The sequence below is a fragment of the Drosophila ficusphila genome, unplaced genomic scaffold (assembly GCF_018152265.1).
Source record: "Drosophila ficusphila isolate 14025-0441.05 unplaced genomic scaffold, ASM1815226v1 contig_288, whole genome shotgun sequence".
Lineage (NCBI taxonomy): Eukaryota > Metazoa > Arthropoda > Insecta > Diptera > Drosophilidae > Drosophila > Drosophila ficusphila.
The window spans coordinates 1,116,993-1,143,881 of record NW_025064191.1 but is presented as its reverse complement, the minus strand read 5'-3'; the positions used below and the strand labels follow the sequence as shown (position 1 = coordinate 1,143,881).

General features: G+C 44.3%; 8 protein-coding genes across 11 annotated transcripts; 4 read left to right on the top strand and 4 right to left on the bottom strand.

Annotated features, from left to right (window-relative positions):
* Positions 1 to 5,789: 5,789 nt before the first annotated feature.
* LOC108099107 lies at positions 5,790 to 6,562 on the top strand. The gene is made up of 4 exons (XM_017202431.2): positions 5,790 to 5,860; positions 5,926 to 6,065; positions 6,117 to 6,371; positions 6,426 to 6,562. Exons 1-4 carry the CDS (start codon positions 5,832 to 5,834, stop codon positions 6,557 to 6,559), a joined length of 558 nt encoding a protein of 185 aa, XP_017057920.1. The 5' UTR covers positions 5,790 to 5,831; the 3' UTR covers positions 6,560 to 6,562.
* Positions 6,563 to 6,957: 395 nt separating this feature from the next.
* LOC108099109 lies at positions 6,958 to 7,630 on the top strand. Its single transcript, XM_017202434.2, has 2 exons — positions 6,958 to 7,315; positions 7,380 to 7,630. The coding sequence occupies exons 1-2, from the start codon at positions 6,973 to 6,975 to the stop codon at positions 7,436 to 7,438; spliced, it is 402 nt and encodes a 133-aa protein (XP_017057923.1). The 5' UTR covers positions 6,958 to 6,972; the 3' UTR covers positions 7,439 to 7,630.
* A 1,779-nt stretch (positions 7,631 to 9,409) lies between these two features.
* On the bottom strand, positions 9,410 to 15,056 carry LOC108099108. 2 transcript variants are annotated; one of them, XR_001771910.2, is made up of 3 exons: positions 14,966 to 15,056; positions 14,051 to 14,221; positions 9,410 to 13,513 (listed from the first exon to the last, which is right to left on the bottom strand). XR_001771910.2 is itself a non-coding variant. In XM_017202432.2 (2 exons), exon 1 carries the CDS (start codon positions 14,899 to 14,901, stop codon positions 14,416 to 14,418), a length of 486 nt encoding a protein of 161 aa, XP_017057921.1. In that variant the 5' UTR covers positions 14,902 to 15,040; the 3' UTR covers positions 9,410 to 13,513; positions 14,051 to 14,415. The 2 variants fall into 2 exon arrangements, 1 of the variants encoding a protein (XP_017057921.1); XM_017202432.2 differs by having other exon boundaries at positions 14,051 to 15,040.
* Positions 15,057 to 15,360: 304 nt separating this feature from the next.
* LOC108099145 (transient receptor potential channel pyrexia) lies at positions 15,361 to 19,951 on the top strand. 3 transcript variants are annotated; one of them, XM_017202488.2, is made up of 8 exons: positions 15,361 to 15,893; positions 15,964 to 16,207; positions 16,270 to 16,525; positions 16,638 to 16,927; positions 16,984 to 17,252; positions 17,988 to 18,063; positions 18,171 to 18,902; positions 18,975 to 19,951. In XM_017202488.2, exons 1-8 carry the CDS (start codon positions 15,867 to 15,869, stop codon positions 19,949 to 19,951), a joined length of 2,871 nt encoding a protein of 956 aa, XP_017057977.1. In that variant the 5' UTR covers positions 15,361 to 15,866. The 3 variants fall into 3 exon arrangements, with proteins under 3 accessions (XP_017057977.1, XP_017057978.1, XP_017057980.1); XM_017202489.2 differs by lacking the exons at positions 15,361 to 15,893; positions 15,964 to 16,207; positions 16,270 to 16,525; positions 16,638 to 16,927; positions 16,984 to 17,252 and adding an exon at positions 17,382 to 17,460; XM_017202491.2 differs by lacking the exons at positions 15,361 to 15,893; positions 15,964 to 16,207; positions 16,270 to 16,525; positions 16,638 to 16,927; positions 16,984 to 17,252 and adding an exon at positions 17,470 to 17,925.
* A 2-nt stretch (positions 19,952 to 19,953) lies between these two features.
* On the bottom strand, positions 19,954 to 20,551 carry LOC108099147. Its single transcript, XM_017202493.2, has 2 exons — positions 20,410 to 20,551; positions 19,954 to 20,338 (listed from the first exon to the last, which is right to left on the bottom strand). Exons 1-2 carry the CDS (start codon positions 20,549 to 20,551, stop codon positions 20,031 to 20,033), a joined length of 450 nt encoding a protein of 149 aa, XP_017057982.1. The 3' UTR covers positions 19,954 to 20,030.
* Positions 20,552 to 20,570: 19 nt separating this feature from the next.
* LOC108099148 lies at positions 20,571 to 21,367 on the bottom strand. Its single transcript, XM_017202494.2, has 3 exons — positions 21,121 to 21,367; positions 20,765 to 21,067; positions 20,571 to 20,706 (listed from the first exon to the last, which is right to left on the bottom strand). The coding sequence occupies exons 1-3, from the start codon at positions 21,140 to 21,142 to the stop codon at positions 20,669 to 20,671; spliced, it is 363 nt and encodes a 120-aa protein (XP_017057983.1). The 5' UTR covers positions 21,143 to 21,367; the 3' UTR covers positions 20,571 to 20,668.
* A 298-nt stretch (positions 21,368 to 21,665) lies between these two features.
* On the bottom strand, positions 21,666 to 25,505 carry LOC108099144 (DIS3-like exonuclease 2). Its single transcript, XM_017202487.2, has 4 exons — positions 24,258 to 25,505; positions 22,780 to 24,199; positions 22,605 to 22,724; positions 21,666 to 22,545 (listed from the first exon to the last, which is right to left on the bottom strand). Exons 1-4 carry the CDS (start codon positions 25,489 to 25,491, stop codon positions 21,960 to 21,962), a joined length of 3,360 nt encoding a protein of 1,119 aa, XP_017057976.1. The 5' UTR covers positions 25,492 to 25,505; the 3' UTR covers positions 21,666 to 21,959.
* Positions 25,506 to 25,649: 144 nt separating this feature from the next.
* Positions 25,650 to 26,766, top strand: LOC108099146 (THO complex protein 7). Its single transcript, XM_017202492.1, has 3 exons — positions 25,650 to 25,738; positions 25,797 to 25,920; positions 25,984 to 26,766. Exons 1-3 carry the CDS (start codon positions 25,729 to 25,731, stop codon positions 26,675 to 26,677), a joined length of 828 nt encoding a protein of 275 aa, XP_017057981.1. The 5' UTR covers positions 25,650 to 25,728; the 3' UTR covers positions 26,678 to 26,766.
* Positions 26,767 to 26,889: the final 123 nt, after the last annotated feature.

Sequence of the window (26,889 nt, the reverse complement as noted above, 5' to 3'; positions counted from 1 at the left end):
ATTGTTAAAAAAAAAATCTAACACCATGGCACCTTTTTTATACCTTTGAGGCTTCTATAAATTCAGTCAAAAGTTTGCAACTCGGTGAAGGAGACACCTCAGTTCACTTTATGGGAATATATATTTTTTCAAAATATAGTGTTTTTTACCAAAATTTTCAACTAATCTTTTTCAAATCAGTTTTTAGAAATTAACTAAGGGATAAGTTAAAATGACAATTAAATTGCATTCGCTGACACAGATAGTAGGGCTTCTCTAGTTTCCAAAACTATACTTTCTTTGCCTCTAAGTTGTTTCTTGCCCAAATAACAGACAAATTACCATTAAAAAATGTTTTTTTTCGCCGACAACTACATAAAATACTCAAATAAGCCCAGATTTTTTCAATATCTCAAGAAGTACTCTTCCAAATGTGGAATGGCATACATCGTTGAATTCGCAATAAAATTTCCTATCCGATGGCATTCACACCTAAAATTATTGAAATTTGGCCATTTTTCGCAAAAAATGACGATGTAACCCCTTTAGAAAAAATGCGAAAAATGGCCAAAAATCGTTTGTTTTTAATCGTCCAAACAGTGATTGGACTCGTTAACTATGGTCATAAGGAGCTCAAAACAGTTTTTAGTTCGGCTGTAAGTCGCTTTTTGTATTTATTACAACCGAAAAACCACTAAAAGTATAGTGTTTTCTACCAAAATTGTCAATTAACCTTCTCCAAATTAGTTTTTATGAACTAACTAAGGGATCAATTAACTATAACAATTAAATGGCATTCGGTGGCATGAATAGTTGGGCTTTTCTACTTTCCAAAACTATATTTTGTTTGGCTGTAAGTTGTTTCTTGCCCAAATAACAGGCAAATTACCAATGGAAAAAGTTTTTTTTTCCCAAAACTACATAAAATGACTTAAAAAACTCCAGTTTTTTAGCAATATCTCCGGAAATATTCTTCCAAATGTGGAATGGCATACTTCGTTGAATTCGTGATAAATTTCTGAATCCGATGGTATAAACACCCAAAAAAGTTGAAATTTTTCCATTTTTCGCAAAAAATGACGATGTTACCCCTTATGAAAATTGCGAAAATTGGCCAAAAATCATTTTTTTTGAATCGTCCAAAAAGTGATTGGGCTCGTTAACTGTGGTCATAAGGTGCTCAAAACAGTGTTTGGTTCCGCTGTAAGTCACTTTTTGGCCTTATTACAACCAAAAAACCACTCAAAATATAGTATTTTCTACCGGAATTGTCAACTGATCTTTCCCAAATCAGTTTTTATGAACTAACTAAAGGATCAATTAACTATAACAATTAAATGGCATTCGGTGGCATGAATAGTTGGGCTTTTCTACTTTCCAAAACTATATTTTGTTTGGCTGTAAGTTGTTTCTTGCCCAAATAACAGACAAATTACCAATGGAAAAAGTTTTTTTTTTTCCCAAAACTAAATAAAATGACTCAAAAAACTGCAGTTTTTTAGCAATATCTCCGGAAATATTCTTCCAAATGTGGAATGGCATACTTCGTTGAATTCGTGATAAAATTCTGAATCCGATGGTATAAACACCCAAAAAAGTTGAAATTTTGCCATTTTTCGCAAAAAATGACGATGTAACCCCTTTAGAAAAAATGCGAAAAATGGCCAAAAATCGTTTTTTTTTTAATCGTCCAAACGGTGATTGGGCTCGTTAACTATGGTCATTAGGAGCTCAAAACAGTTTTTGGTTCGGCTGTAAGTCGCTTTTTGTATTTATTACAACCGAAAAACCACTAAAAATATAACCAAAATTGTCAACTAATCTTTTCTAAATCAGTTTTTAGAAACTAACTAAGGAATGCCGAGGCCCGCTCCATCCGCCCCCAATCCCAGCGCCGGTCCGCCGCCGCCGCCCATGCTGCCGCCCACGGGTCCGGTCTTCATGTCGTCGTCGTAGCTGTGCTGCCACGCCGCCCGCGACCCCCTCCGCGACTGCATCCGCGACAGGGGCGCCTCGAAGGGGGCTGTCCGTCCGGCCCCTCACTCCGCGGCGGACTGTTCGAGCGGCTGGGCGCCATGCTGCGGCTGCCCTTCAGTTTTTTTTTTTTTTTTTTTTTTTTTTTTTTTTTTATTTATTTATTTAGTGCAGAATCTGTACAGCAAATTAAAGTACTTAACAACACAGGTGTCACCAATGAGAAAAGTAAACCAAACCTCAGCATTAAGAAGAGGATTATATATAGTATTTTCTTATTGATTCCTTATCGTCTTGGCAAAGCCTTGCCTTTTGAGACGCCTCAAAGGTCTCGCTGGGAGTAGATTCCTAGCCAGTAAGCTGCGGTGTCTTTCTAATCTATCTCGGTATCGGCTTGTGTGTCTCCCAATCTGTTCTTCCACAGTGTGTAGATTTAGGTCTCTGTGAAGTGTCGTGCCACGCACATACCAGGGACAGTCAGTAATGGTACGTAGAAACCGATTCTGCAACACTTGTAACCTTTTGTAGTTCGATTTGGCTGCGATCCCCCAAATTTGAATACCATAAAGCCAGATTGGCAGGATACAGAATGCATATACTGCCCTCTTGCATCTCAGCGGCAAAGTGCTCCTTCTGTGTGTAAGCCAACGCAGTTGCTGAATCCTTTGGTTACATTTTTTGACTGTTGCTTTCTGATGTGGTCCGAACGTAAGGCGCTTATCCAGTGTGATACCAAGATATTTTGCTTGCGACGGCTGTTCCAAACTGACTCCCTCTAGCTGGATTTCAGGGGTGTTAGATACAAGTCTCTTCAGTGTAAAGCAGGGGTTCGTAGTTTTTTGCGGATTGATTCTCATATTCCAACGTTTACACCAAGCAGAAAGATCCTTAAGGTATTCTTGTATTCCATTTGCTGCTTCCCTCCGACATCTGGAATTGTAGATGACTGCAATGTCATCTGCATATGTAGCAATCAAAGCTTTGGAAGGATCTATCATGTGATGTCTGTTTGGGCTTGGTATATCCACTGTATATAAAGAGTAAAGCAGCGGCCCAAGCACACTGCCCTGAGGTACTCCTGCTCTCATTCTATAGTTATCAGAGTATCTGTCCCTAACTCTGACCTTGAACTCCCGTTCTTCTAGGTAGGATCTCAGAAGACCATAGTAGGGGGCAGGTAGGAGGTTTTTGATTTTAAGCAAAAGTCCAACATGCCACACCTTATCGAAGGCTTGCTGCATATCAATGAAAACTGCGTTGGAATACTCTTTGTCATCAAAGGCCTGCAAAATATGTTTCACCAATCTATGCACTTGTTCCACAGTGCCGTGTCCTCTTCGAAAACCAAATTGGTGGTCTGGCAAGATATTGTCTCGATTCATGATAACTGCTATTCGATTGGCAATGAGTCTCTCCCACAACTTGGACAGGGACGATAAGAGGCTTATCGGACGGTAAGACTCAGGATCAGCCTCTGGCTTACCTGGCTTGTGGATCATCTGAATTGCTGCTAATTTCCATTGCTTTGGGAACACTTGAGTCCTAATAATAGCATTAAATATTAAAGCTATAAATAGAATCGCTTTTATGGGCAAGGCCTTCAACGTTACGTTGCAAATTCTATCAATTCCTGGAGCCTTATTTTTCGGTAAGGACTGGATAACTTCAGATATTTCTTCAATCCTTATAGGCTTTATTGGCAACGACATCTGCAGAGGCGTCTCCAGAGTTTGATGGGTCTCGCTAACCTGAACTGTCGATGCAAAGCTATACGGAGTGAAGCGTTCTTCTAGATGTAGACCGAAAGCATTGGCCTGCTCCACTTCATTTTTTGCGAGCTCACCACTGGGACACCGAACAGGAACCTGTCTAAGGGGCTGGCGCTTAAGCGATTTTGTACATTTCCACAGTGAATAATTTGCATCCACCGTGTAGTCCATGGAAGACAATTTATGCTCAAAAAAATCGCTTCGAAGTCTCCTTAAAAGGGTTCGAAGTTGCATTGCAGCTCTGTACCACAAAATACGGTCTTCAGGATCTTGAGAACGAATTGCTCTTCTTCGAAGGCGCCTTTTTGTTACAATTAGCGCCTTGGCTTCCCTTGTGAGAACAACACCATAATTGATAGGACGATAATCCGGTTCCAAAGGCGTCGAAGCAGAAGCAGCCATATAAATATTATTAGTTAGAGTGTCAACTGCAATATATTTTGGGATGGATTTTAAGTTAGCGCAGTAGAAAGTAAAACGAAGTAATATATGTATTTACATATTTATAATAAGTGGCATTGACTAGACATCTAAGATTTACAAGACATGGATTGTCCCAAAAATGTATAGTATTAGTATTAGTCTAGGGCATTAAAATAAATAAAATGAATAAAATAAAACGATTGAAATTGTAGCATACCTTTGGGGACTCACAAAAAAAAAAGTGGTGCAGCTCTTGCTTATTTTTGGGGCATACTTTTGGGGGCAATTAAAAAATTAAAAAAAATAGAGCAGCCACCCACTCTTGCTTTCTGCTCGCCTGGTACTTCAAAATTAGGTTTGGTTGAATATGTTGGTCTTGGCCGAACGATTTCGACGGGACAAATTGGAATTTTAGGATTTAAAATACCAGGCCAACAGAACGCATTAGTAGGCGATTTTTTGGCTGTGCAATTTTACATAAAAATGGGTAGCATACTTTTGGGAACAATTAATTTTTAATTTTTGAAATTTTCATTAAAAAGTGTAGCATACTTTTGGGGGCAAGTAAAAATACGAAAATTAAAAATTGGCCACCATCTAAAGCATTCTGTTCGCCTGGTACTTCAAAATTGGTTTGGCCTAAAAATTGTGCACTTGGCTGATCATTAGTACGCCAATCGATTGCCGAATACTAAATTCCCTTTTTGCCACTGAAATACTTAAATATACCCTTGTTTTTCCCAAATAATAAAAAGATACATGTTCAATACAATAAAATGTTATTTAATAAAATATAAACAATAGTATTTATAACATAATAAAAACAGAAATACAAAGTATTAAAATAAGGAAATAAAGCTAGTGTTATTATTGCATTTTATTCGCCAGGTACACCACGCGTTGCAAACTTCCTTCTGTTCCCGCAGGCCAATGGTTCCAAATCTGTTCCTCGCTCTGCTCGTCCAAGGCGAATAAGTTGCGGAAAGGGAGTACTAGGGGAAGTAGAAACCCTCGCTGACCTACTCTCCTGTGAGTCTGACCCAAACCTTGGTTTTATTTGGTGTTATATGCCCTAGGCCAGGTTCCAGCTGCTCTCGTTGATTTCTGAAAAAAAGTTGTATAGTTTTAATAACATTTGTTCAGTCGGGTTTTCTTTTGCACCACAAATGTGCAACATGTTCACCAATTATGGAGGAATTTTCAATACTCACTTCCTTGCACCTTTTCACTGCCGCAGAAAGTAACTTTTTCCAGGGGCGTGGAGAATGGAAGGGAGCGCTGCATCTGTTCGCATGTGCCATATGTACCTACTCGAATATCGTTTGAATCGATATGAGAAAAAGAGATACGCAGCCGTAGCTCCAGCTCAATTTTTGGTTTTATAACAACCGAAAAACCATTCAAAATATAGCGTTTTTTACCAAAATTGTCAACTTAGTTTGGTTTCGTTTGTTGGGTCAATTTTTTATATTCTTACGAAACAACCACTGTTTTGAAATATATTAATTAATCGGCATAGCTTTGAAGTTGATTAGCCTTTATGATTTTTGTTTGATATATTTGATGGCTGCAAAGGTATATAAGCTTCGGCTTGCCGAATGCTAGCTCCCCTTCTTGTTACTATGGAAAGCTTTAACCGCAGCTGGTTGTATTGATCAAATATTTTAAATTGCTTTTCCGACGAGTATGGACCCAGGTAAAATAATTGGAAAACTGTAGGTACATAAAATATTTATTTATATTTGAGATGCTGAAATGCAATTATTGTATTAAAATTTAGAAAAGAGCAGGTGGGTATGGAGCACAAGTCGCGCCGCAGCTTTCCAAAAGTTTGGAGGCAAATATCGGACAAGGAAACTAACAAGTTCTACCACCAAAATGAGATTGATAGCAAACTAAGAGGTCAACTTAAACTTCAAGGTCAATGATTATTTACTTTTAGTGACTACTACTAAATTAGCATTATTTTAGACTTGTCCCCTATTCTGCACAACAACCTGGGAGAATGTAATTTTGTGTCTCCAGAAATGTATAAAAACATATTGGCTGTATGTCGCTGCGGCCGATCACGTCAAGGACCGCATATGGGAAAATGCCTTCAAAGAACATTAAGTCCCGATTACGAGCGATCCATTGGACAGAAAATACCTAAAGATTCGTATGCGCAAGAAACTGCGCCTCTAGGAAAAAACACTGAGCCATTAGCTGTGCCTAGCACTTCAAACTGTTAGTAAGTCCTGATTGAATATTAGAGTATTAAAAAATGAGTACGATTTTCAGCTACTATTGGCTTTGTGAAAGTCCCTAAAAACTACCAAAAATTAGAGCGTTCTATGCAGTATGTTTCGCCAGCCTCATCTTTGCCGGGACCTCGAATAACAGCAGTCCCATACAATAACATTATCATCGGCTAAGATATGCATAGTGGCTTTTACCCAATAAGATTTTGATGACTCAAATTGGGGTTTTTAGCAGTTAAAAAAGAAAAAAAATGATTACTCTCATCTTATAGAACTGGAAATTCCAGAGACGTCTACATCAGAAACCTGTTCTCAGAGGCGTAGCTGTTTCGGTTACAAAAAAAAAATTTCGGTTTCGGTTTAATAAAATTTATTTACAAAATTTTTTAAATTAACAACCACTTGCCTTTCGATAATAGCTTGGCACCTATGTCCCTAAAAGATCAAAAAATCCCTGTAATAAAACTAGTTTAACGCCTATGTACATATATTGATCTCTTTAATATATGCCTTAATGCAGTAGCTTGGTGGCGACTCAGTTTTACTTAAGCAACAGTCGAAGGTAAAGGCTGCGAATTCGATAGAATATGTTCGACAACTGGCATCCAATATTGGTTTTGGCTTCTTTAAGTCAGTTAATATGGGCTCAAGAACCTCTAATTTTCTCATCTTCAAATAACCCATTAGACATTGGGGGAGCACCAGGGGCGCGACCGCTTGCTTCCGCCAGTTCTAACTTGGTCCTCGTCAACAATGTAAGAATACCAGGGTCAATTACACCATTCGTACCCGCTCCGCCGCCAACACAAGAATTTCTCAACTGCTTCGGAAGCTGCCCTACGACATCGCAGTACAATCCCATTTGTGGGAGCAATATGCAGCTCTATATGAACGAGCAGAAGTTTAACTGCGCTCGCTTCTGCGGTGCTGGTGAGTGTACATTGGTTAAACTTCGAAGCCTTCTTCTAATTAATTATTAATTTATTTTATTAAGATATTCAAATAGTTCGTCGAGGCAGTTGCGAGGGTCTTTTTACGATGACGCGAGGCTGACGTTCTTTAGTGAAGAGAATTTTATCTCAAGCCAAAATTTGTTTCCTCTGGTACCGCTTTCATAAAACTTTGATAAGAGCTGGCAAACTGTATACAGAAGCCATATTAATACTATTACTAATGCACCCATAAGTATATAAAATAATATATGTACATACTTGCTTTTGAAAAACATTCCTGATAAGAACCTGGGTTGCTTGTGTACAATGTCGGGGTGGTTTCCATTCATAGGCAGTTCCGGACAGAACTTTAGAGAGTACATACGCCCAAATGATGTCGTCTTATTACTTCGCCATAATTTTCGGTAGAAAACTCACTTTTATTCTTTTATCCTCTTAACATTTCAATTTCTATTTAGCTGTCTTAGTTGGTCATCTACAATTTCAAGCTATAGTAGTAGCAAGAGTGGCCAGTCCTGTTAATCATCGTGCCAACGCCACAATAGGCCACTCGGCCTTTGCTCCCGGAAATAAAAACTACACCCGTGCCGTACCGTCGCCAAATCGGATTGCGCCAGCGAGTCATCATGCTGCCGTTCAAGCTACCGGATTAACATCGCCTTCTTTAAATAGACCTTGGCTATCCGCCAACCAGAACCCAGCGCAAGCTGTGCCACTTCAAAGTGGCTGGATAGCTTCTAACCATTCCCAGCCAGGAGCTCTTCCATCCGTCTGGTTCCAGACTAATCCTTTTCAAGGCCAATTTGGCACTCCAGCACACTCTTATGGCAGAAGCAATGGAACTGTTTATCCTTCTTATAACCAAACAGTTCAGCAAAGAAGCCCTACAGTCCATGGAAGATCTAACTCCAGTCCTTACGGAAACCTTTCTATTTGATCGTTTTTTAAATGGGTAAATTCCCAATAATGAAACAAAAAATTGAATATTAATTTTTTCAAAACACAATTTATTGCGCAATTTGCATCATGGCACGTCCAAATATTAAGATGATCGTCGAAATTAGTGGATTGCTTTCCGGTATTCCAGAAGTAAAAATAAATGTGTATACAAATGATGAATTTTCCAGATATGGGCAAGTCAGGGACGCGGATATTTGGGGCGGTGAATACGCTGATCACGGCATCTATCAAGTATATCAGCTTTGAACTACTAATAAATGGAGTGCCACGCAACCAAGTACGCAACGACAACTGCGTTTGGAGTCAGCCTATGGTCTTAAACGGTAGAGGATCCCTCGCCGCCGTCGCAAGTTCCCACGCCGCAGTCCTGGTGTCCAACAGTAGTCGGGTGATCCCACGGCGCGATGAAAACTGATGTAGGTCCCACGCCGCAGTCAAGATATCCTGCATCCCTCGCCGCTGTCATGAGTTGACATATCCCTCGCCGCCGTCATGAGTTCGCATATCCCTCGCCGCAGTCCGAAATTCTCATCCCTCGCCGTCCGCCTCCAACGCCGCCGTCAATATTATTGGTGTAATTCCCAGTCGTTTGCAAAATAATGCCCCTAACGCCCTCTTCTAAACGCCCTAATAATCCCACGTTGCAAAACCAGACATCCCACGCCGCAGTCAGGAGTTGGAAGTCCCTCGCCGCCGTCTAAAGTGTCTCCCACGCTGCAGTCAGTCGCCAGAGCCCTCTTATTCCCACGCCGCAGTCAAATTTAAAAATCAATTCTCCAACAAATCTAATATCCTCACGAATGCTCCTCATAGAGAAAAGTTAACCAACCAGTTTGAAGCGAAGGTGAATTGCAGTCCAACTGCAGCATCGGTGCGAAGGGGAAGGTAAATGTTGAAATATAGTTTGGAGCCTCCATTCGAGCCAAGAACGTCAGAAAATCAAAAGCTATTCCAGACCATTGGTGCAAGTTCAAAAAAACGGTTACGGGTCGATGCTGTTACGGCAAGAAATAATATCTCCAATCCACGTGTTGCTCCGCGGATTACGGGGATGATCCAAATGAATAATTCAGGACTTCTCGTATATAAAAAATGATCAAAGCGTGTGTGCTCTTATGTCATATAATGTTTCTATTCTGCTCCAATCAGATACAGGATACGAACTTGGTAGTCGAAAGGCCAGTTAATACTGGTTGAAGTTGCAGATGAATGACGAGAATGTCTTTGAATGCTGCTTTCCCTGATCCCTGCCTTGGTAAGGATCCTGAAATGGCTTTCGCAGTTTTAAACACCAGCACGCTGCTCCTACTGCTCACAGCCACGAAGCTTTATACAATTATTCCTTCTGCTAATTCCCGAACGGACAATCCAGCTGCACTCTTCAAGAAAGTCGAACGTCTGCATAGGGTCTGACTCTTAGGGCATAATGTATACAATTTATGGTTTAAATAGCTTAAAATTCATTTTAACAATTCGTTAAATGTAAGAAAATATTTTAACTAATCTAGAAAAAAAAAACAGTCTACAAACGTTAAAATGCTTACTTTTGCATCACAAATCTTGTTGAATTTGGGTTTAAAATTTTCACTACTAAGATCAGCTGCAAGGATAGGTTTAGGATACAATAACAAAAGTGTGTGCTTCAAGTGGCTGTACCGCGGGCGCGTGTCTCTTGGATTCCCTTTGAGACCGACATGACGAATATGCTTGGAGGCGCGCCTGGCATGGCAGCCAGCTTCGATCTTGGCCGGGAAGTGATTCATACAGGTGTTTGTACGTTTGTGAAAGGATCTTTATGGTGGTCGTTCCTGGAAAGCGTAAGTGCATTGTCTAAAACTCTGCTTATATACCTCTGTGTCATGGTTGACCCTGCCCTGCCGCTGTCGCTGTACATCGCTTTGGGTTCCCTTAACGATTTTTTGCTGAAGCGGAGAATTCGCCCAGAAGCTTGACTTTTACCAGGAGCTCAACGGGGAGCTCGACTGCTGTAGTACCACCTCGCAAGTGTTTCCCTTTTGCGGTACGATGATCGGAGGGCCAGGAGTTAAGGGCTCAACTGGCGGAGCGTGGCGCGACCCATTGGGCCCCCAGCTCGGTCTTCGAACACTAATCGCATTTGTTTCCCTTTGCGATGGATATGGGCTATCTCGAACTCTGGTCTACCTACGGAAGGAGAGTGAAGGTGAAACGACAACCCGCTGGAGGCAACCGACGTGCTTCGTCTTTCCCCTGTTGTATTCTGCATTGAGTTCGATTAGTCTCTTTGGACAGAGCGATAGTCTCCAACTGCTGCTGCTGCACATCTTCATAATCGGATTCGGATGCTTGAACACTAATCGCAGTTGGTTCCCATGTGCGGTCAACGACTTGCTAAAAGTTGTTACTTCAGATCTGTCCATAGCTTCAAGGCTGAACACTGCCGATCGCTGAAAGTGACAAGTGATAATTAGCGATGCTACACGAGGATGCCTGTGGCGCAGTTGCAGCAGCAGCCCTGTAACAACGACAACACATCAGCTCACTTCACAGCGAATACTGGTGATGGTGCGGTGTAGCGGCTCTCGGTCCTAACGCATTTGATTCCCTTTAGCGTGGACCGAACGCACAAGTCTGTGCGGTGCAATGCAGTACGTGCTTAGGCTCACAGCTTAGCACATCACGGCGCCAGTCTCGCTCCGATTCTGGCTATTTGGATCATTTTCCAACGTCTTGGACGCACCCGGCCAACGTTCGCTCCGGTCATCGAGAAACTGTGCTGGACACCGCTTAATGATTTGTTAAACACCAGCAGACCTCTCCGGCAGAACACTTGGCTGCAATGTAAAATTATTAGGGTTCACAATCAGCACAAGCGCGCGGTGTCATTTGTTTGCTTGCTTTCTGTGTAAATACTTGATGTTTACACGACCGTATAGTGCTCGACAGTGGCAGTTTAGCTGAAATTAATTGTCGTCGTAGCGGCGCCACGGTCTACTTGCTTAGAGAAACCGAACTGGATGGACTTGATGCATCGTTTTGGATTCCCTTTACGATTTGCAGCAGCACAGCAAAAGACTTGGCCAGCTAGAAGAGGTGTACGTGTTCACTGCTTGCTCCTCAACGTCAAGGCACGGGACTGCCCTTGGTTTTAAATATAGATCAGTCGATGCCCACAGGCACAATCAACTGTGCGGCACCGCTGTAAGAAGTGCAAAAAAAATTTAGGACTGCTATAAATCTCACTCTTGAAAGGGTCCTATGACACGATGCCTCAAGACAAGCGTTGTTCCTGCAACAAACGACTCCACGTCCTGTCCCGAAAAATGTCTGAAAAACAGGAGTAAGCTGGTTCTAGTTGGGTTCAGACCTGACCTGCTTTTCAAATTGAAATCGAAGTGTTGTATGAATGTTGGACTGCGTCGACTGAGTGTTGGTGTTATTGCTTTCAAGTTGGCATTTGATTCCCATTGCCTCAAGAAATTTTGCTACTTGTTCTCGGTAGGTTTTAATTCAGGCGAATGTGCACGCGTGAGTCAGCAGTGTAATATATCGCAACGGCCGGGAGAAACTCATGTCGTGGAATAAACACTGTAATGAATTTATAAATGAGCCTCTTTTTCATTGGAATGGCATAGAAAAACTTTGGAGAGAAATTGTGACGATCCAATCGAGGGTTGAATGCTGCCACGCAGTGCCGAGAATGGTTGCTTCGCTGTCGGCTCATAAGCGCTATTCGGAGCAGCCTCATCACTACAAAATATAAATATAACGAAAGAAAGAAATATCTTGTCGGTCCCAAAGACACTCAAACGCTGTCGGTGGTACAGGGGCTCAGGCTATCGTCGTCAATAACTCGAGATATGTTTCAAATGAGATCTGGGCAGGTACACTCTACTGCAGACATATCGCTACAAGACAGAAATATTTTGTTTTACATTCACCAAATAATTTACATGTCCGGCCGCTTTGCCGTTTCCTTGGAGCTTTTCTCTGCCTGAATACGTTTGTTATTGCGACTTTAGCAAGGATTTCCTCGGTCAATACATCAACTACAGGAAAAGCCAATATTACGGTTAGATAATACAGCATTCCGTTGGCTCGGGTGCCTAGAGCAATGCGCTAAAAATATTATAACGGCAGCATATTTATCGATTTTAAGTATTGAAAACGATTTACGCTTTTGCTTTTATCCCATCGATGAAGTTGGACTGAAATTTAATAACTCAATATAGTCAAGGGCATCCTCTACCGCAAACTCTCCCAATGGTGCCCTTAAAACATCAAGCCTTCGGAAAGTGCGGAGTGCAGAGTACAGTGTGGAGCGCATCATACATGGTCACTCACAGGAACCGATCAACTGTGAAGTGCCGCTACAAATATTAAATCGGCCTTTGCTAGCCCAAATATTAGGAAGATAAAAAGGGCAACCGCCTAGGGTCCAATCATTGCCTGTCGAAATCATAAAAGCAAAAAGAAAAGAGAAGTCGAACGATATGCCCTCACGCGAATACGGAAGAGGGACCATAGACAAACTTGTTATATTCGATGCCTGCAATTCAGGTGTTAATCGAGACAGTTATCTAAAAGGGCTTACGTGCGAAAATTACAGCAGCAGCTTCTCAAAATCCAAACCGCAAAATACATAAAATACGATTGCTCTCCGATGCTCCATTTGCTGTAAATCTGATCAAAAAGCTATATTTTGTTCGCAGCTGATATACCAAATACCGTGTATCTGTGTGGATAAGTGGGTTGTGGTCAGCAGTCCAGAAGCGTTCTATATAGAATAGGTGGTTGTCGATAGTTGACGATAGCCCGAGAGCTTCGATCGCATGTAAGCTGATGTGAGCTGGAGCTGCTGCCGCGCGCATTCCGCCTTGTCCCCATTGTTTTTTCCATTGCCATAGCATTGAATGTCATGCAGAGGATACGGAGACTCGGTGGTGTTTGCTGCTGCTGCTCCCTGCTCTGGCAATCTGTGCAGAATCGGCCGTCGGCTGGTTTGCGGAACTCACTGCCAGACGGTAAAGGTGGTGGGGGTGACTCGGACAGACGTGAAGACTCACTCAGTTACTCAATTTTGCAACGCCATCGCAACGTTGCAACAATCGACTTGACTCTTCTTTACCAGTCTTGGTCGCGATTCGGTTCCATTTAGTGGCCCCCTACGAAGCAGTCGCTTGTTAAGTATTCCGTTCCTCCTCATCGTCGCCATTAACGTGCGAGGAGCAGGAAACTGCAAAACAAAATCGATTATAGGTGCGTGTTTTGCTAACAGAGAAGTGGGATGGAGGCTTGATTAGCGACAAATCTGAGTGAACAATAAATAAAGGCAGCATTGATTTTAACAGTTATTCGTTACAAAGTTTTATTTTAGTTCTTATCAAATATCAGTTCTGTATGTTTACTTAAAAGTAAATTTATAATTTGTATTTTTTTTTTTTTTTTTGTTTACTTTACAGTAGTGCCAAGTTTCTCGAACGAAAGTTATTTAATTTAAGCCGTAAGTACCTCCCAGAAATGACGATGACGACAACGAACATTCGAGTTCGAATTCGAATTTCTCGACAAATCGGACAACAAAAGTAATTCAACTTGGTGTACACAAAAATAGCACTTGCACACAGACTTGTGTATGTATGCATCGAGTTTCTTTGTCTCTATCTAACAGATTTTGTGACGTTGTGGAATTAGTCGTCTGCGACCTCCAATTTTGCCACAAGCACTAACTACGTAACTTATCTAGGTGTTTATAGTATACTGATTTACAAACCGAGTGTACTCCGGGATCAAATGCTGTTCCTGGTTGCTTTTCTCATGGATTTCTGGTGACTCACACATGTCACTCTCGATTCGAAGGCCGTTGACTCAGCAACTCCTCACACTCTTCCAAGCCTTCACTCTTTTTTTTTACAATCTATAACAGCCTTGTTCATGTTTGCGACTGCAAATGAGAAATTGGTTGTCGTAATAAAACTAGTTTAACAATGATAATTTTAAGCTATTGCGACGCAAGAATAAATGACTCGACAGCTGAAAATCGAATAGTGTTTTCTTTTCCTGCCACCATTTTGTAAATATTTCTGTGTGTGTTAGTCACGTATACACACAAAGCGAACACCATATGGTCATCTCTTTCTAACTGGCCACCGCAATGGCACAGCTATGTTGGCTGTTTTTGTCGCTACCCGTCCCCATGTAACTGTTGCTGCTGTTGCTGGGACCATTGTTGTTGCTGGGACCGTTGTTGTTATTGCTGCTCAGGCTGCGCATGAAATTATCAAGGCCACTGAGCTCGCTGCTCCACAAATTGCTTTCTGCCTCTGCCTCCTCGGCAGCCTTGGATTTTGTGGCACCCAAGTCACTAGCACAGTGGGTCCTGCCGTGGGGCACGAACCGCGTCTGCATCTCTAGCCAGCGGCTAAAGCGCTCCTGCTGCTTCCTCCGCAACTCAATCTCCGCGTGAAGCAGGGCCGTCGACAAAATGGCGTTTACGCGCAGGTCGCTGCCAGCGCCCCTTAGCTTGCGACGCATTTTCTGTCGCTTTACGCGAAAATTATGCACCCAGTCCGTCAAGGTTTTGGGGTTCTCTGTGGCGTCAAACTCGTCGTAGTAGGCCACCATTTCGTTGACTCTCCCTCTTTGTTGCACGGTTGGAAAGATTTGCTAATTTGGTATACACACACACCTTAGATGTAACTGCGACCGATTTTTGACGGAACTCCTCGACCAGTCTATCCAACGAACTTTCTAACAGTGAGGCCTGTATTCTACAGGGATGTGAAATATATATCAAAATATCAGTATATCGATATTTTTTGAATAAAAATAAATAAATGCAAATAACATGATATTTTTGTCCGCTAGAGGTCGCTGGTAACAGAGTTGCATTAGGGGATGTATCAGGGTTACCTTCGTGCTTTTCCGCGGCGGGCGAATTCAAAAGGTAACCTGAGCTAGATGGCGTGCTTTTGCTTGGTGCTCCGTACTCGCACACACTGATGGGCCGCACATCCCATGTACAAGTGCGTCCGGCAAAATGCAATGGACAAGTGCGAGGTGGTGGTACTGGAGACCGAGAGCAGGCGATCGGTTCAGTTTGCCGTGGGATCTAGCTGCCGCCGGACGTGGTTGCAATAACGGTACCCAGTAGCAAAATCAGTGGCAACTAAGTAGAGGGAGTGGATGGTCGGGGCACGAAAACGAGAGTCAGAAATTAGCACAGATTGCCAGATGTGAGAAAGAAGCACCAGATATCCAGATATTTTAGCAGATATACAAGTTAACAGATTGCTTAGAGCGTAGGGCACACAAGTGCGCGGAGCAATACCGCAATAATAAGTGGCGCAATCGGTTCGGAGTGATGTACAGATTGTTAATTATTTGGGTGGCATGAGTTAGTGGCGCTCTTTATCCATCTCCGCGAAAAAGTAATTGACCCCCTTAAAGGGGGGCGGATCCCATCGGCAGCCGGAGCCAGCTGAAGAGCCTCTTGCTTAGCGCACTTGGACGCAACCAAAAGTTTATTATTGTTTGTGCCACGCCACGGGAGTGTAAACAAAAACGGCGGTCAGAACTGGCGCGGCGAGATGGAGAACGTGCGTTTTTCCATTATTGTAAGTAGAGCCTCTAATTTTTGCTCCTTCTAATTCGCCTGCTAGTTCTTTTGTTTGTTTGGTTTGGCAGGAAAACGACTTAAAATGGAACTCGGAGAGCGACCAGGCGGCAGAGGTGGACTTGCTTTTAGACAAAAGGAGCATCTCCAGCGAAACAAACAGCGCAGGTGTCTTTAGCGACGAGGCACACGAGATTTACGCGCGCCAGCAGCAGAATCAGATTCTTTGGGAGCTCGAGGAGATTGAGGAAACCTTGGCGTCGTCGCCGGGCGGAAAACATGTCCTGGAAATGGTTCGGTCTGGTTGTTTTTTGGGTAATTTTTTGCATAAGTTGACTTGCTTTACAGGCTAACTCTTTTCTCTTCTGATCGCGCAGAACTTATATCCGACTCTGGCGACTGCAATCTAGCTCTCATCTGCTGCTCGGCGTTTGGCAATGTGGATAACATATTTTTCCTGTTGGACCACTACAGCGCAGATCCCAACGTGGTGGATAGCAAGGGACGGACTCCTTTGCACTTTGCTTGCTACCGCGCAAACGCCCCCATTGCCAAAATGCTGCTTGACCACGGCGCCGACCCGAATCGCTGGGATGCCAAAAAGGAGGTGACTCCGCTGCACTGTGCGGCCAGGTAAGAGACTGAATGGACTAAAACACCTTCTATCCATTGTTGCACAGCACACCAATGTAAACATGCATATTCTTTAGTCCCAACTGGTTATAATTAAGTGTTTTCTCCTTAGTTCCAAGAGCGTGGAGTGCATCCTCCTGCTGCTGCGGCGCAAGGCGAACATCAACATTGGCATTGAGAAGCGCTCTGCCCTGCACTACGCAATCGATGTTAACGCGGTGGACTGCGTCGAGATACTGTTGAGATATGGGGCCGACCCCAACACCCCACAGGTCTACACGGAGACGCCTCTGCACACGGCCAGCGCCAGCGGATTCGCCAACTGTGTCCAGTTGCTTCTCAACCATAACGCCGACGTGCGATCGCAGTTCGGCGAGGGAAAGGTCACGGCTCTGCACTTGGGTAAACAAAGGCTCACTGTTCCGCCAACCAATTCCTTAACAAATCTTAAACTGCAGCTGCGGAGAACGACTACGTGGAGTGTGCTCGTCTGCTCTTAGAGCACGGGGCTGAGGTGGACTGTCGCAATGCCAGCCACCAGACACCATTGCACCTGGCCTGCCTTTCGCAGTCCATCGGCACGGTGGACATACTTATTGCGTACGGAGCCAATGTGAACGCAGTCTACCGTGATGGGAGAACGGCTCTGCATGCAGCCATCGTAAAGCAGTCGCGGTGTTTGGACTGCTGCAATGCACTGCTCAAGGCAGGGGCGGATGTCAACAAGGTAAGATACGTACCGGTTTTGACCTATGCACGGTCTAACCGTTAACGGTACCGTTAATAATATTTCGGGAAATTAGACAATAGGGTTTTTCTATCTTTGCAGAGGTTATTTTTATTTCAGTCAAAAGCTTGCAACGCTGTGCAAGTGTACATATTGTTCTCGATCAGCGTCAACGTTTTTCTGCATATAGTACATGCATAATTGTGAGGTACAGTAGTTTTCCAAGAGTCTTTAATTTGGAGTTCGATTTCGGACGACTACATCGTTTAGCTGCTATAGGAAGCAATCGGATTAATAAGAAAAAATTAATAAAACAAAAAATATACAAGCCTGTGAATTTGTAATGGCATGGTTTTTACTTCTTTTTCGTTTTACTTACATGCTCGTAGCTTGCGTTACAAAATTTCATACGATTTCAGATGTAAAAAAATGTTTTCAGTAACATCGAGCGAATTAGTAACATAGCTGTCATAGAATCCTAGTATTTGTTATTTTAATTATGTACCTCCAAAAATTTTTGGCTAAACAATTTTTACAGATATTTCCATTTGTCAACGGCTTGCAAAAAGAAGCCCAATTTCAAGACTTCCACAGCCCATAACTTTTTAAATCTTTTACCGACCTCAAAGCGGTTTACCTCATAACATTTTTGGTTTTCGATTGCTTGTCCACAGTCCGTAGAAGAAAAGCAACAGTTTAAAAAAGGCAGTATTAATGCATGTCTATTTCTTGCAGGCAGATAGCTATGGTTATACTCCCCTCCACATTGCAGCCTTGAATGAATTTAGCAGTTGTGTGTATACATTTATAGGTAAGAAGCCTGGCACTGGCATGGTAAAATAAGTATACTTATACTTATTCTTCCATGGCCTGGCTACAGCGATTTCTTGTTAGGTAATTGGTCCTGTTCATCCGCAGAGCACGGCGCGGATATTACTGCCAGGACCGATGGACACGTCTCTGCACTATCGTTCATAGTGCGGCGCACGCCTGAGATAATACCCAAGCTAATGCAGAAACTGGACCGCTCCATAAAGGCGAACGACCATGAAATAGGGGACGTTGATTGTCAAATAAAGTTGGACTTCAGGCTTTTGGTTCCCAGTTCTTCGATGGAGCGTGGGGAAACGGAGCTGCTTCTCTCCCTGATAGAGGTTGGTCAGAAACGCATCCTAATGCACCCGCTATGCGAGACGTTTCTCTTCCTCAAGTGGCGCCGCATTCGCAAGTTCTTCCTGATGAGCCTGGCCTATCACACGCTATTCGTTCTTCTCTTCACGCTCTACGTCATCCGAGTATACGTGCGCAGTTGCAAAGAGGGAGAGGTATGCATGGCGCCTGGGTACGTCACGACCATCGGATACCTGGTGATCATGCTGAACCTTATCCTGCTGGGCAAGGAGGTGTTCCAGATGGCCCACGGTCTGCACGGCTATGCAAAGTACTGGGAGAACTGGCTACAGTGGACCATAGTCTTCGGAGTGCTGTTGTGTGTTTCCCCAGAGATACTACGAACTGGCGATTTGCTGGCTGTGCCGGTGTGGCAGCATCATGTGGCAGCTGTGGTGATTTTGTTGGTTTGGCTCGAGCTAATGATGTTGGTGGGCCGATTTCCCATATTTGGGGTTTACGTTCAAATGTTTACCAAAGGTACGTACACTAAAATATGTGCATATTTTTATAGAAGTAAACCGAATGATTCGTTCTTACTTACCTGGTTAGTGGCCGTTAACTTTGCGAAATTCCTGCTGGCTTACATATGCCTTCTAGTGGCATTTGGTCTCAGCTTTGCCGTGCTCTTCAACGATTATCCGGCCTTTGAAAACATAACGTGGTCCTTTTTAAAGTCCATCACAATGATGTCCGGCGAGCTAGAGTTTGAGGACATATTCTATGGGGACTATGCCGTGAAGTTTCCGGTCACAGCTCACATCATATTTCTGTCCTTTGTGCTGCTCGTGACGGTGATCCTCACGAATTTAATGGTGGGGTTGGCCGTCAGTGACATCCAAGGCCTGCAAGTTAGCGCGACGCTGGATCGTCTGGTGCGTCAGGCGGAATTGGTTTCACGCCTAGAAAGTCTCTTCTTCTCGCGCCTGCTGCGCAGTGCACCCACTAATCTGATCCAGCTCTGCAAGCGGAGTGCTCTGTTGCGCACCTCCCGGGACAAACTCCAGTTTACTATCCGACCCAACGACCCACGAGACAATCAGCTGCCCGAGGACATCAAGTTGAATGTCTACAAACTAGTGGCAGAACGGCGCGACAGGAACCAGAGCCTTCGGCGTCGCCAGTTCGAGGAAAACTATAGTATCTTTAGCCGCAGTTTGCAGCGTCAGCAGGAACCGCTCCAAAGGAACTCTCTCCAACAGGAACCAACCGTGGCGACCACCTACAAGCCATCCCAGAATATCATCCAAATGCATGAGCTACTGCGGCCCAGATCCGCCACAAACGTGCCGCAGCAGCTGCGCCAAGAAAACGAGGCAACCGTTCAACTGAAGAACCAGACAAATGGCCTTAATGTCGTGCAAGCCGAGGTACGGGCGATTAAGGCCCAGCTGGGTGAACTGGTAGCGAAGTTTGAGCGTTTTTCGGAAAACGCCACCCGCAAACTAAATTACAGTGCCGACGAACTATGCCGGCTCCGGCAACAAGGTCAGTCCCTGGCCTCCGGTCATAACCGTCACCAGCGCTAAACTGTCTGTCGGAATAGTTTATTATATTAACAATTAAAGCACCTAACATAAAAAGAAAACCATTGTCGATCTGGGATGCCTAGCGGGTTAGCCATTTGTCGTTGCTCTGATTCCAGGTGAGAGTGTCTTCGTTAGGCAGCGGATCGCCTGACGCAATCAGGGTCCACGTCTGCGACTTTGGATTATATGCGAACTTCTTGGAATGGGGTGGAGGAGGAGGAGCGGTTTGCGTCACCAACGGCGGTCGAGTGATGGGCACGATGTTGGGATATACGTTGGCAGCACCCACTACTTTGTCGTTGCTGATGTACTCAACCTGAAACTTTGGGTTCGGGTTTTCCAAAGGCGCAGCAAACAACATGACGGGGCAGAGCAGTGCCACAAGAGCTACAAATGCGACGTCCACGGATATGTTCTTATCATGTAATTAGGTTGTAGAGTGTGGTTTAAAGACTTACTGCAAATGTGGACCATTTTCCAAATTGTAAATTTATTTTCTAATAGCAGCCAAAGGTTTTTTAAAGCAGCTTGCAAACAAACAGACAAACGATTTGCTTTCGACTGACTTGATGCCCGAGATTCAGATTGTGTGGAGGTCATATGCCGTAAATAAAATCGATGGGGTTTGTTTTTGTTTTTATTCGCTGATGTCACCGATCGATTCAGTAATTCACACGTAGAAAAAAGCTAGATTGCTATAATAACCCCAAAATAAGCCTAAGTCTGACAAACTCCTCTATAAAGCTGACGAATACCTGTAAGGGGGGAGGTTCTAATTTTCCAACGAATTATGTACCTAGAGAATGTACTTACTTAAGCCACAGGTCAAGGCGCAGTTGAATTTGTTTTCATTGTAGTAGATTACGTTATCACTTCCACAGATGGGATTGTACTCGCTTGTTGCCGGACAGGACTGCAGGCAAGCATAGTACCGCGGAGACTGCGTGGTTGGTCGAGCAGTGGTGGTCGTGGGGCTGCCTGATCCGACCGGAGATGTTGGAGGCTGACCCGATTGCTGCGGTCGCGTCCATGGGTTTTGCCAAGGCGCTTCAAATCGGTTTCCGTTGTCGAATTGAGGATAGCAGTTAACAACCGCCACCAAAATTAAGACGAGACCTAGAATAGGAATGTTCACTTCTATCGCCTATTTTATTGCGTGCACAACACACCAGAGATTACGATACGATTCATTTCACTCTAGCCCTTGGCTTCCGGCACTCTTGGAAAACAAGTCACTTCTGAGGCATCAAAACAAACGACGCCTATTTATAGGCCAGCTGCGTACCTGATAATCGTGATTGAGACACGACTTCCTCCCTTTCGCCAGTTGATCTGCGGGAATGAACAAAGGAGCTGTTTGTAATTTCAAGAAACGACTTCAAAACCAGTAATTGGGGTTTACGGTCAATGTTAAAAATAATTATAATTAAGTATATGGACAGGCAGGAACTCGGCTCTGGCCGACATTGTGTCAATATCCTAAAAATATGTATTTTGTTATAAGTGAGTTTTTTTCGCTGACCAGCCAGATGTGTACAAATATGTATATTGGTTAAACTCCCCAAAACACCTCCCTGCTTACGCCCCTGACTCAAATTGAAATAATTTTATGGTCGCTGAAAAACCATTTGTTGAAAAATATTTGTATAAATGGGAAATATTTACCTTTGTCCATTGTCAAGATTATATCTTTCTTAAATAAGTAAAGAATACGTTATGGTCGACTTAATTTTATTTTTTGGGCGTTCTGCAACTTAGCTTTGATTTTAAACTTAATGTACATACATAACAATATACATTTATATAGAGCTTGTTGGTATATGCAACCGTATATCAAAAAGCATCACAGAATACATTTTCGCCAAGCATAGCTTGAACGCATAACTAGAAATGTAGTTCCAAGAAGTGAATTCTGACCAGTTTTGGATTTTGGAAAACAATTGCAATTGACGGTGTAAAGAAAATGGAGCTCTTAGTCAAAGCCGAAGTGCAATCTAAATATGTTCAATTAGAAGCTGTTTTGCCTCATCGCAAACATCCGCTGCTGTTGCTGAAGCTGTAGCTGTAGTCGTTGCTGCTGATGATTTTGATTCACTGGCGGCTGGTGTTGCTTAGGCTTGTTCCTACGGGAGGCACCAGATACACCGGGTTGATCTTTAGGTATTTGAATGCTTTGATCACCCATAGTCAGGAAACCCGTTAGTTTATTGTCCAAAACGGTCAGACAAATAGGTACCAACGAAAGCAACTGCAGCTTGCGAGGTGACTGACTTATGTTGCGCTCAGCAATCATAATGTAGTTGGGTGCGCTTTGTGTGTCCACGATTACCTTTTGCATCTTATAGTTAATACTTATGACGTGTCCGGACTCCAAGGTAACAACATTCATCATGTGCTGAAATATCTCCATAACCACTGCTCGCATGTAAATGCCTTGCTTATTGCGGACGTAGCGCTTAAAATACAAGTTGCCAGAGTCCTCACCGGCCAATTTTGCATTGTATTTGCGCTCATTGGCTAGTTTCGTTAGGGCGTGGAGTTCATCCGGCGTGCGTCCAGGCGGTGGGCAGTATTTAAGTGCTGCCGCCAGCAGGCTGAAATGAAGGATCAGTGTCAATAATAAAGTCAAACTGCAAAGGGAAGAGTCAGATACCGGTGCACCATAATGTCAGGGTAGCGGCGGATCGGGCTGGTAAAATGGGTGTAGATAGGTATAGACAAAGCGTAGTGCCACAGGTCGGCTGCTTCCGTTTTACCTTCGCTGCAAAAATAACTGCAAATGGAATGATTGTTAGAAGATACATTTTTCTCTAAAAGAAAGCACATACGTTGCCCTTGCCATTGGTTTCATCAGCAATTGGCTAAGGCAAGCCTTCATTGCGACCGGATTAGGAGCCTCGTTGCAAAGCCGCAACATGCTTTCCTGGAGCGCCTTTGAAGAGCTGTAGTCCAGGTCGAATCCCAGGGCCAACAGCTTTTCCCGTAGCGCCTTAAGAGACTTGGTCAGTGGTGGCGGGTGATTTCGCAACACAGCTATCTCAGGAAAGGAATCGTGGACAAAGCGAGCCACCGCCTGGTTGGCCAGCAACATAAATTCTTCAATCATACGGTTTGCCTCGCGTTGTTTCTCCACTTCGAATGATAAAGGCTCGCCGCTTACTGGATCAAGGATGAAGCGGAGCTTGGCGTTATTAATAGTGATTGCGCCGTTGTTAAAACGCTCTTTTCGCAAGGAGCTTGCAATCGTGTGGAGCAACAGTATCCTTTCTTTAATGTCGTCGGGTTGAAATCCGTTTAAAATAGTAGGGAAATCGTTCTCGTTAAACTGCTCATTAGGGTTATCGATGATTTTTTGGGCATGTTCGTAGGCAAATTGCGAGCATGAATTAATAACGGTACGAGAAAACTCCGGCTTATCCTTCTGCATAACTCCCTCACCATCCACCTTCCAAAAGACGGAGAAGGCGAACTTGTCCTCTCCAGGCAAAAGTGAACAGCGCATGCACAGTGACTCAGGCAGCATGTGGATAACTTCATTGGCCAGGTAAATGGATGTAGAACGCTTCTTAACAATATTGTCTAGTTCATTACCCTCAATTAGGTAGTGCGACACATCGGAAATATGAACGCCGACCTCATACTTGTTGTCGCCTACCTTCTCAATGGAAACGGCGTCGTCCAGATCGCGTGCAGTCATAGGGTCTATAGTAAATATGCAAGTCTTTCTCAAGTCCCTTCGCAGACGTAAATCATCTTTGCTTATCACCGGTGGTGATTGGGAATACATGTCCTTGAAACGTTGCTCAAATGGCTCAATATCTCGAAGATTATTGTGGAAGAGAATAGCTTTGAGCTCGTCGTCTAAATTACCGACGCGGCCCACAGGCTGAATTAGTTCTGCGATGCAGTGCCCATTGCAATCAGTTTCGAGTATGTGGGCCAGGTAAAGGAGGCCGGACACCTCTCCTTGCTGTTTGCTCCCGATGTGGGCGGCACAGGCTTCCATTGGCACGTAGACCATTGGCACCCGCAAGTCATACGGTCGGAATTTATAGAAGAGCTGATCGTCACAGAGTTTAGAGGGGCTCGTAAACGATATGGTGCCAACGATCTGGCGTAGTTCAGTCTGCTTGGTGATGGCTATAACGAACGCCTTAGGGCAATTGTCCGACGATATGACAATCACGTTGTCGACATCCGCTTCCGAGTCCTGGGACTCCGTGTCGTCCGACAGCTCGACATCGTCCGCTGGATAGAAGGGAAGGATTATGCGACAACGTTCAATAAAATGATGGAAATAACTCACCGAGTGATAGCGAGGGCTTTCCTCCTGTGATTCCTCCAGAGCTCTCTGGCTTTGAACTGCACTGGGCACCTGCGTTCAGAACAAACGCACGCACTTTGTCGCCTTCGAAGGCATATCGGCGGGCCACAGGCAGAAGCACGATGCCATCTCGATCAAGGGCTTCACGGTCCGTAGACATCGTGATGAAGGCCTGCCTGTTGTTTTTGCGGTTCACTCGGATTTCCTCCTCTACAATGCGGCCGTACCCTGCCGCGGTCAGGCGCTGTGCATGATCTTCCAAATCCGAAAAGTCGCCCTTGAAAATCAACTGTGGAGGCAGGTGATCCGTGCCCACGTGGTGTTGAACAATCTTGTTTATGTATAACCGCAAGGCCTCTAGCTCAGTTTTTAGAGACTGTGTAGTAATTTTGCCAGAGCTCTCGCTTTTCTTACGGTTGCGCTGTCGTCGCCCCGGTTTCTGCTGTTGCTGGACAGGATTGCTGTTGCTGCTCGTGTTGGAGACTTCAGACTCAAGACGATGGCGGCCGTGTCCCCGCTGCTGAGGCAATTGTTGCCTGATCATCTCACTTCCGCCGTCGATCCGCTGTGGTAGTTGTCGGCGGGCTGCTTGTATCGGCACTGGACCGACATTGTTTTGATGAGTCCACTCCAATTGGGATAAGATTTCGTTTTGATGAATCAACTGAGCGGCATACACATTAACGTCCGAGGAAACTTGCGACAGCAGTTTTACCATCTCCTGAAGAGCCTCCACTTCGTTTCTAAGAGTCCGCTTCGACTTCTTCTTCGCCATTAGCTGTTGGCTTGTATTTGGCGGAATCTGCATCGGCGGCAGCGGTTGCTGGAAGGGCACCGCCAGCGAGTAGGAAGGCATTGTCAGGTGGTAAGGTAGGGACATTGCTATCGCCGCCGGCGCGGAATCCGGCACAGCATTTCGGACAGCCTGTCGGCTGTTAGAGGACGTGGCTGGGGCAAGGGTGCTCGGACCCTCTACTAGGCGTCTCTGCGGTGGTGGATTAACGACCTTTTCGTCCGTGGCGGCTGGTGAACCTTTGCTGGCTGCCCTGGACGTCTCCATCTCTCTCTGCATATTTTGGAGGCGGGCTGTCAGGCGCTGGGAACGCTGACGGAGCGCCTCGATCTTCGTGCATTCCTGGGCGGACGGTTCGGCGGAGCCCCGGTCCGCGTCATGTTCCCTTTCCGCATCTACGACAACGCTTGACGTTCCCGACATTCTGAACCGGAGGTGCGCTTCGTCTTTCGGTCTTACTGATATCTGAAGGCAATTGGAGCTACTATGCTCTCTCTGTGGGGATGTATATGCTGCCGGACAACATCAATTAAGCACTTCTTCGAAATTAAGGTGACGTGACCAGGGCTGCAACTCACACCCGCTGCAGTAGGACCGTACAGCGGGGTTATTAGAGCACCAGCCTGTTCGGTCACACTTCTTCAATTCGGTTGAATCGAGATGAACGACGGTGAGTTGTTTCTATTTATTTAAGCACTTACAAACATAAATTTACACTGTTTTCCCAGAGGAAATCATAAAGCAGCGCCTGCTGATCGACGGAGACGGCACTGGAGAAGATCGGCGACTTAACGTGCTGCTTAAGCAGTTTCTGAAGTGGGCAAACGCCAAGAGCGACTCGCCGGAAACCAAGTATGATATCGCATAGGCGATGCGCTCAAAGTACTTAAAAATATATTTTTAACTCCACTGTAGCCCCATTATGTATGACCGTTTAATGGCCCAGTTCGCTCAGTGCAAGCTCACCGCGATGAAAAATATCCAGACGCTTCAGATGATTGCTGAAGAGCGAGAGAATTACAGTGAGCTGATGAAACAGCACGAGCTGAGCATCGTCTTAGCTAAGGAGGAGATCGAAGCGAGTAAGAAGGAGCTGATCACTGCCAAGCAGATTCGCAAAAACAAGATGGAGTACGATCTACTGGCATCACTCATTCAGGAGCAGCCTGACCGCAATGGCCAACAAAAGCAGATCGAGACCATAAAAAGAGAGATTGATGACTTGGTACAGAAAAAGCTTAAGATGGAGCGCAAGTTTCAGAAACGTCGTAATGACTTTACGCTTCTCATGTATACGATCCACGAGTTGGAGCAGCAGCTAGATCAGGACAACAGTTCCTCTTCGTCTTCTTCATCCTCCTCGTCGTCCTCCCCTTTCAGTGAAACCGAGGAGCCGGACCTGGATGACAACGGCATTATGGAGGTGAGCGACGAAGATGACGATCTTAACAACAGCAGTGCCACCAAATTTGATGGAATCCGCGGTGAACCAAAGTTCTACTCTGTTTCTACGGAGGACTCCAAGGCCATGTCTGTGGAAGAGGACACTGTGCTCGAGCTGAGTATTGACAAGGATGAGCATGATGTAGATGTAGCCGTGGCCAGTTAGGTTAAAAAGCAATTATAAAAATCATCAAAAGTAAAAATAAATGGCAATGGCTTTGTGATTTGACAAAACAAGGCTTGTTTTCATAAAAACTTTCTGATCTCTAATCCGTAAACACCATTACGATAATAGGCTTACTATTTTAAGAAATAACGCAGGCACATCTAAATGGAAACACTTTGTGCTTTGATGTGCAGTTTTTGCCATGTTTTACA

Excerpts from the sequence above, each read along its gene's own strand:
- LOC108099148 (XM_017202494.2), bottom strand. The coding sequence starts at position 21,142 with ATGAATCGTATCGTAATCTCTG. Across the intron at positions 21,068-21,120 it reads GAATCGTATCGTAATCTCTG|GTCTCGTCTTAATTTTGGTG; the intron begins GTGTGTTGTGCA and ends TTCCTATTCTAG. Across the intron at positions 20,707-20,764 it reads CGCCTTGACCTGTGGCTTAA|GTATTCGTCAGCTTTATAGA; the intron begins GTAAGTACATTC and ends CCCCCCTTACAG.
- LOC108099109 (XM_017202434.2), top strand. The coding sequence starts at position 6,973 with ATGTTCGACAACTGGCATCCAATATTGGTTTTGGCTTCTTTAAGTCAG. Across the intron at positions 7,316-7,379 it reads CGCTCGCTTCTGCGGTGCTG|ATATTCAAATAGTTCGTCGA; the intron begins GTGAGTGTACAT and ends TATTTTATTAAG.
- LOC108099145 (XM_017202488.2), top strand. The coding sequence starts at position 15,867 with ATGGAGAACGTGCGTTTTTCCATTATT. Across the intron at positions 15,894-15,963 it reads ACGTGCGTTTTTCCATTATT|GAAAACGACTTAAAATGGAA; the intron begins GTAAGTAGAGCC and ends TTGGTTTGGCAG. Across the intron at positions 17,253-17,987 it reads CAGGGGCGGATGTCAACAAG|GCAGATAGCTATGGTTATAC; the intron begins GTAAGATACGTA and ends TATTTCTTGCAG.
- LOC108099147 (XM_017202493.2), bottom strand. The coding sequence starts at position 20,551 with ATGACCTCCACACAATCTGAATCTCGGGCATCAAGTCAGTCGAAAGCA. Across the intron at positions 20,339-20,409 it reads GAAAATGGTCCACATTTGCA|CTCTTGTGGCACTGCTCTGC; the intron begins GTAAGTCTTTAA and ends TCGCATTTGTAG.
- LOC108099107 (XM_017202431.2), top strand. The coding sequence starts at position 5,832 with ATGGACCCAGGTAAAATAATTGGAAAACT. Across the intron at positions 5,861-5,925 it reads GGTAAAATAATTGGAAAACT|AAAAGAGCAGGTGGGTATGG; the intron begins GTAGGTACATAA and ends ATTAAAATTTAG. Across the intron at positions 6,372-6,425 it reads TGTGCCTAGCACTTCAAACT|CTACTATTGGCTTTGTGAAA; the intron begins GTTAGTAAGTCC and ends TACGATTTTCAG.
- LOC108099108 (XM_017202432.2), bottom strand. The coding sequence starts at position 14,901 with ATGGTGGCCTACTACGACGAGTTTGACGCCACAGAGAACCCCAAAACC.
- LOC108099146 (XM_017202492.1), top strand. Across the intron at positions 25,921-25,983 it reads AGCGACTCGCCGGAAACCAA|CCCCATTATGTATGACCGTT; the intron begins GTATGATATCGC and ends ACTCCACTGTAG.
- LOC108099144 (XM_017202487.2), bottom strand. The coding sequence starts at position 25,491 with ATGTCGGGAACGTCAAGCGTTGTCGTAGATGCGGAAAGGGAACATGAC. Across the intron at positions 22,725-22,779 it reads AAACCAATGGCAAGGGCAAC|TTATTTTTGCAGCGAAGGTA; the intron begins GTATGTGCTTTC and ends TTCCATTTGCAG. Across the intron at positions 22,546-22,604 it reads CCTGACATTATGGTGCACCG|CCTGCTGGCGGCAGCACTTA; the intron begins GTATCTGACTCT and ends CCTTCATTTCAG.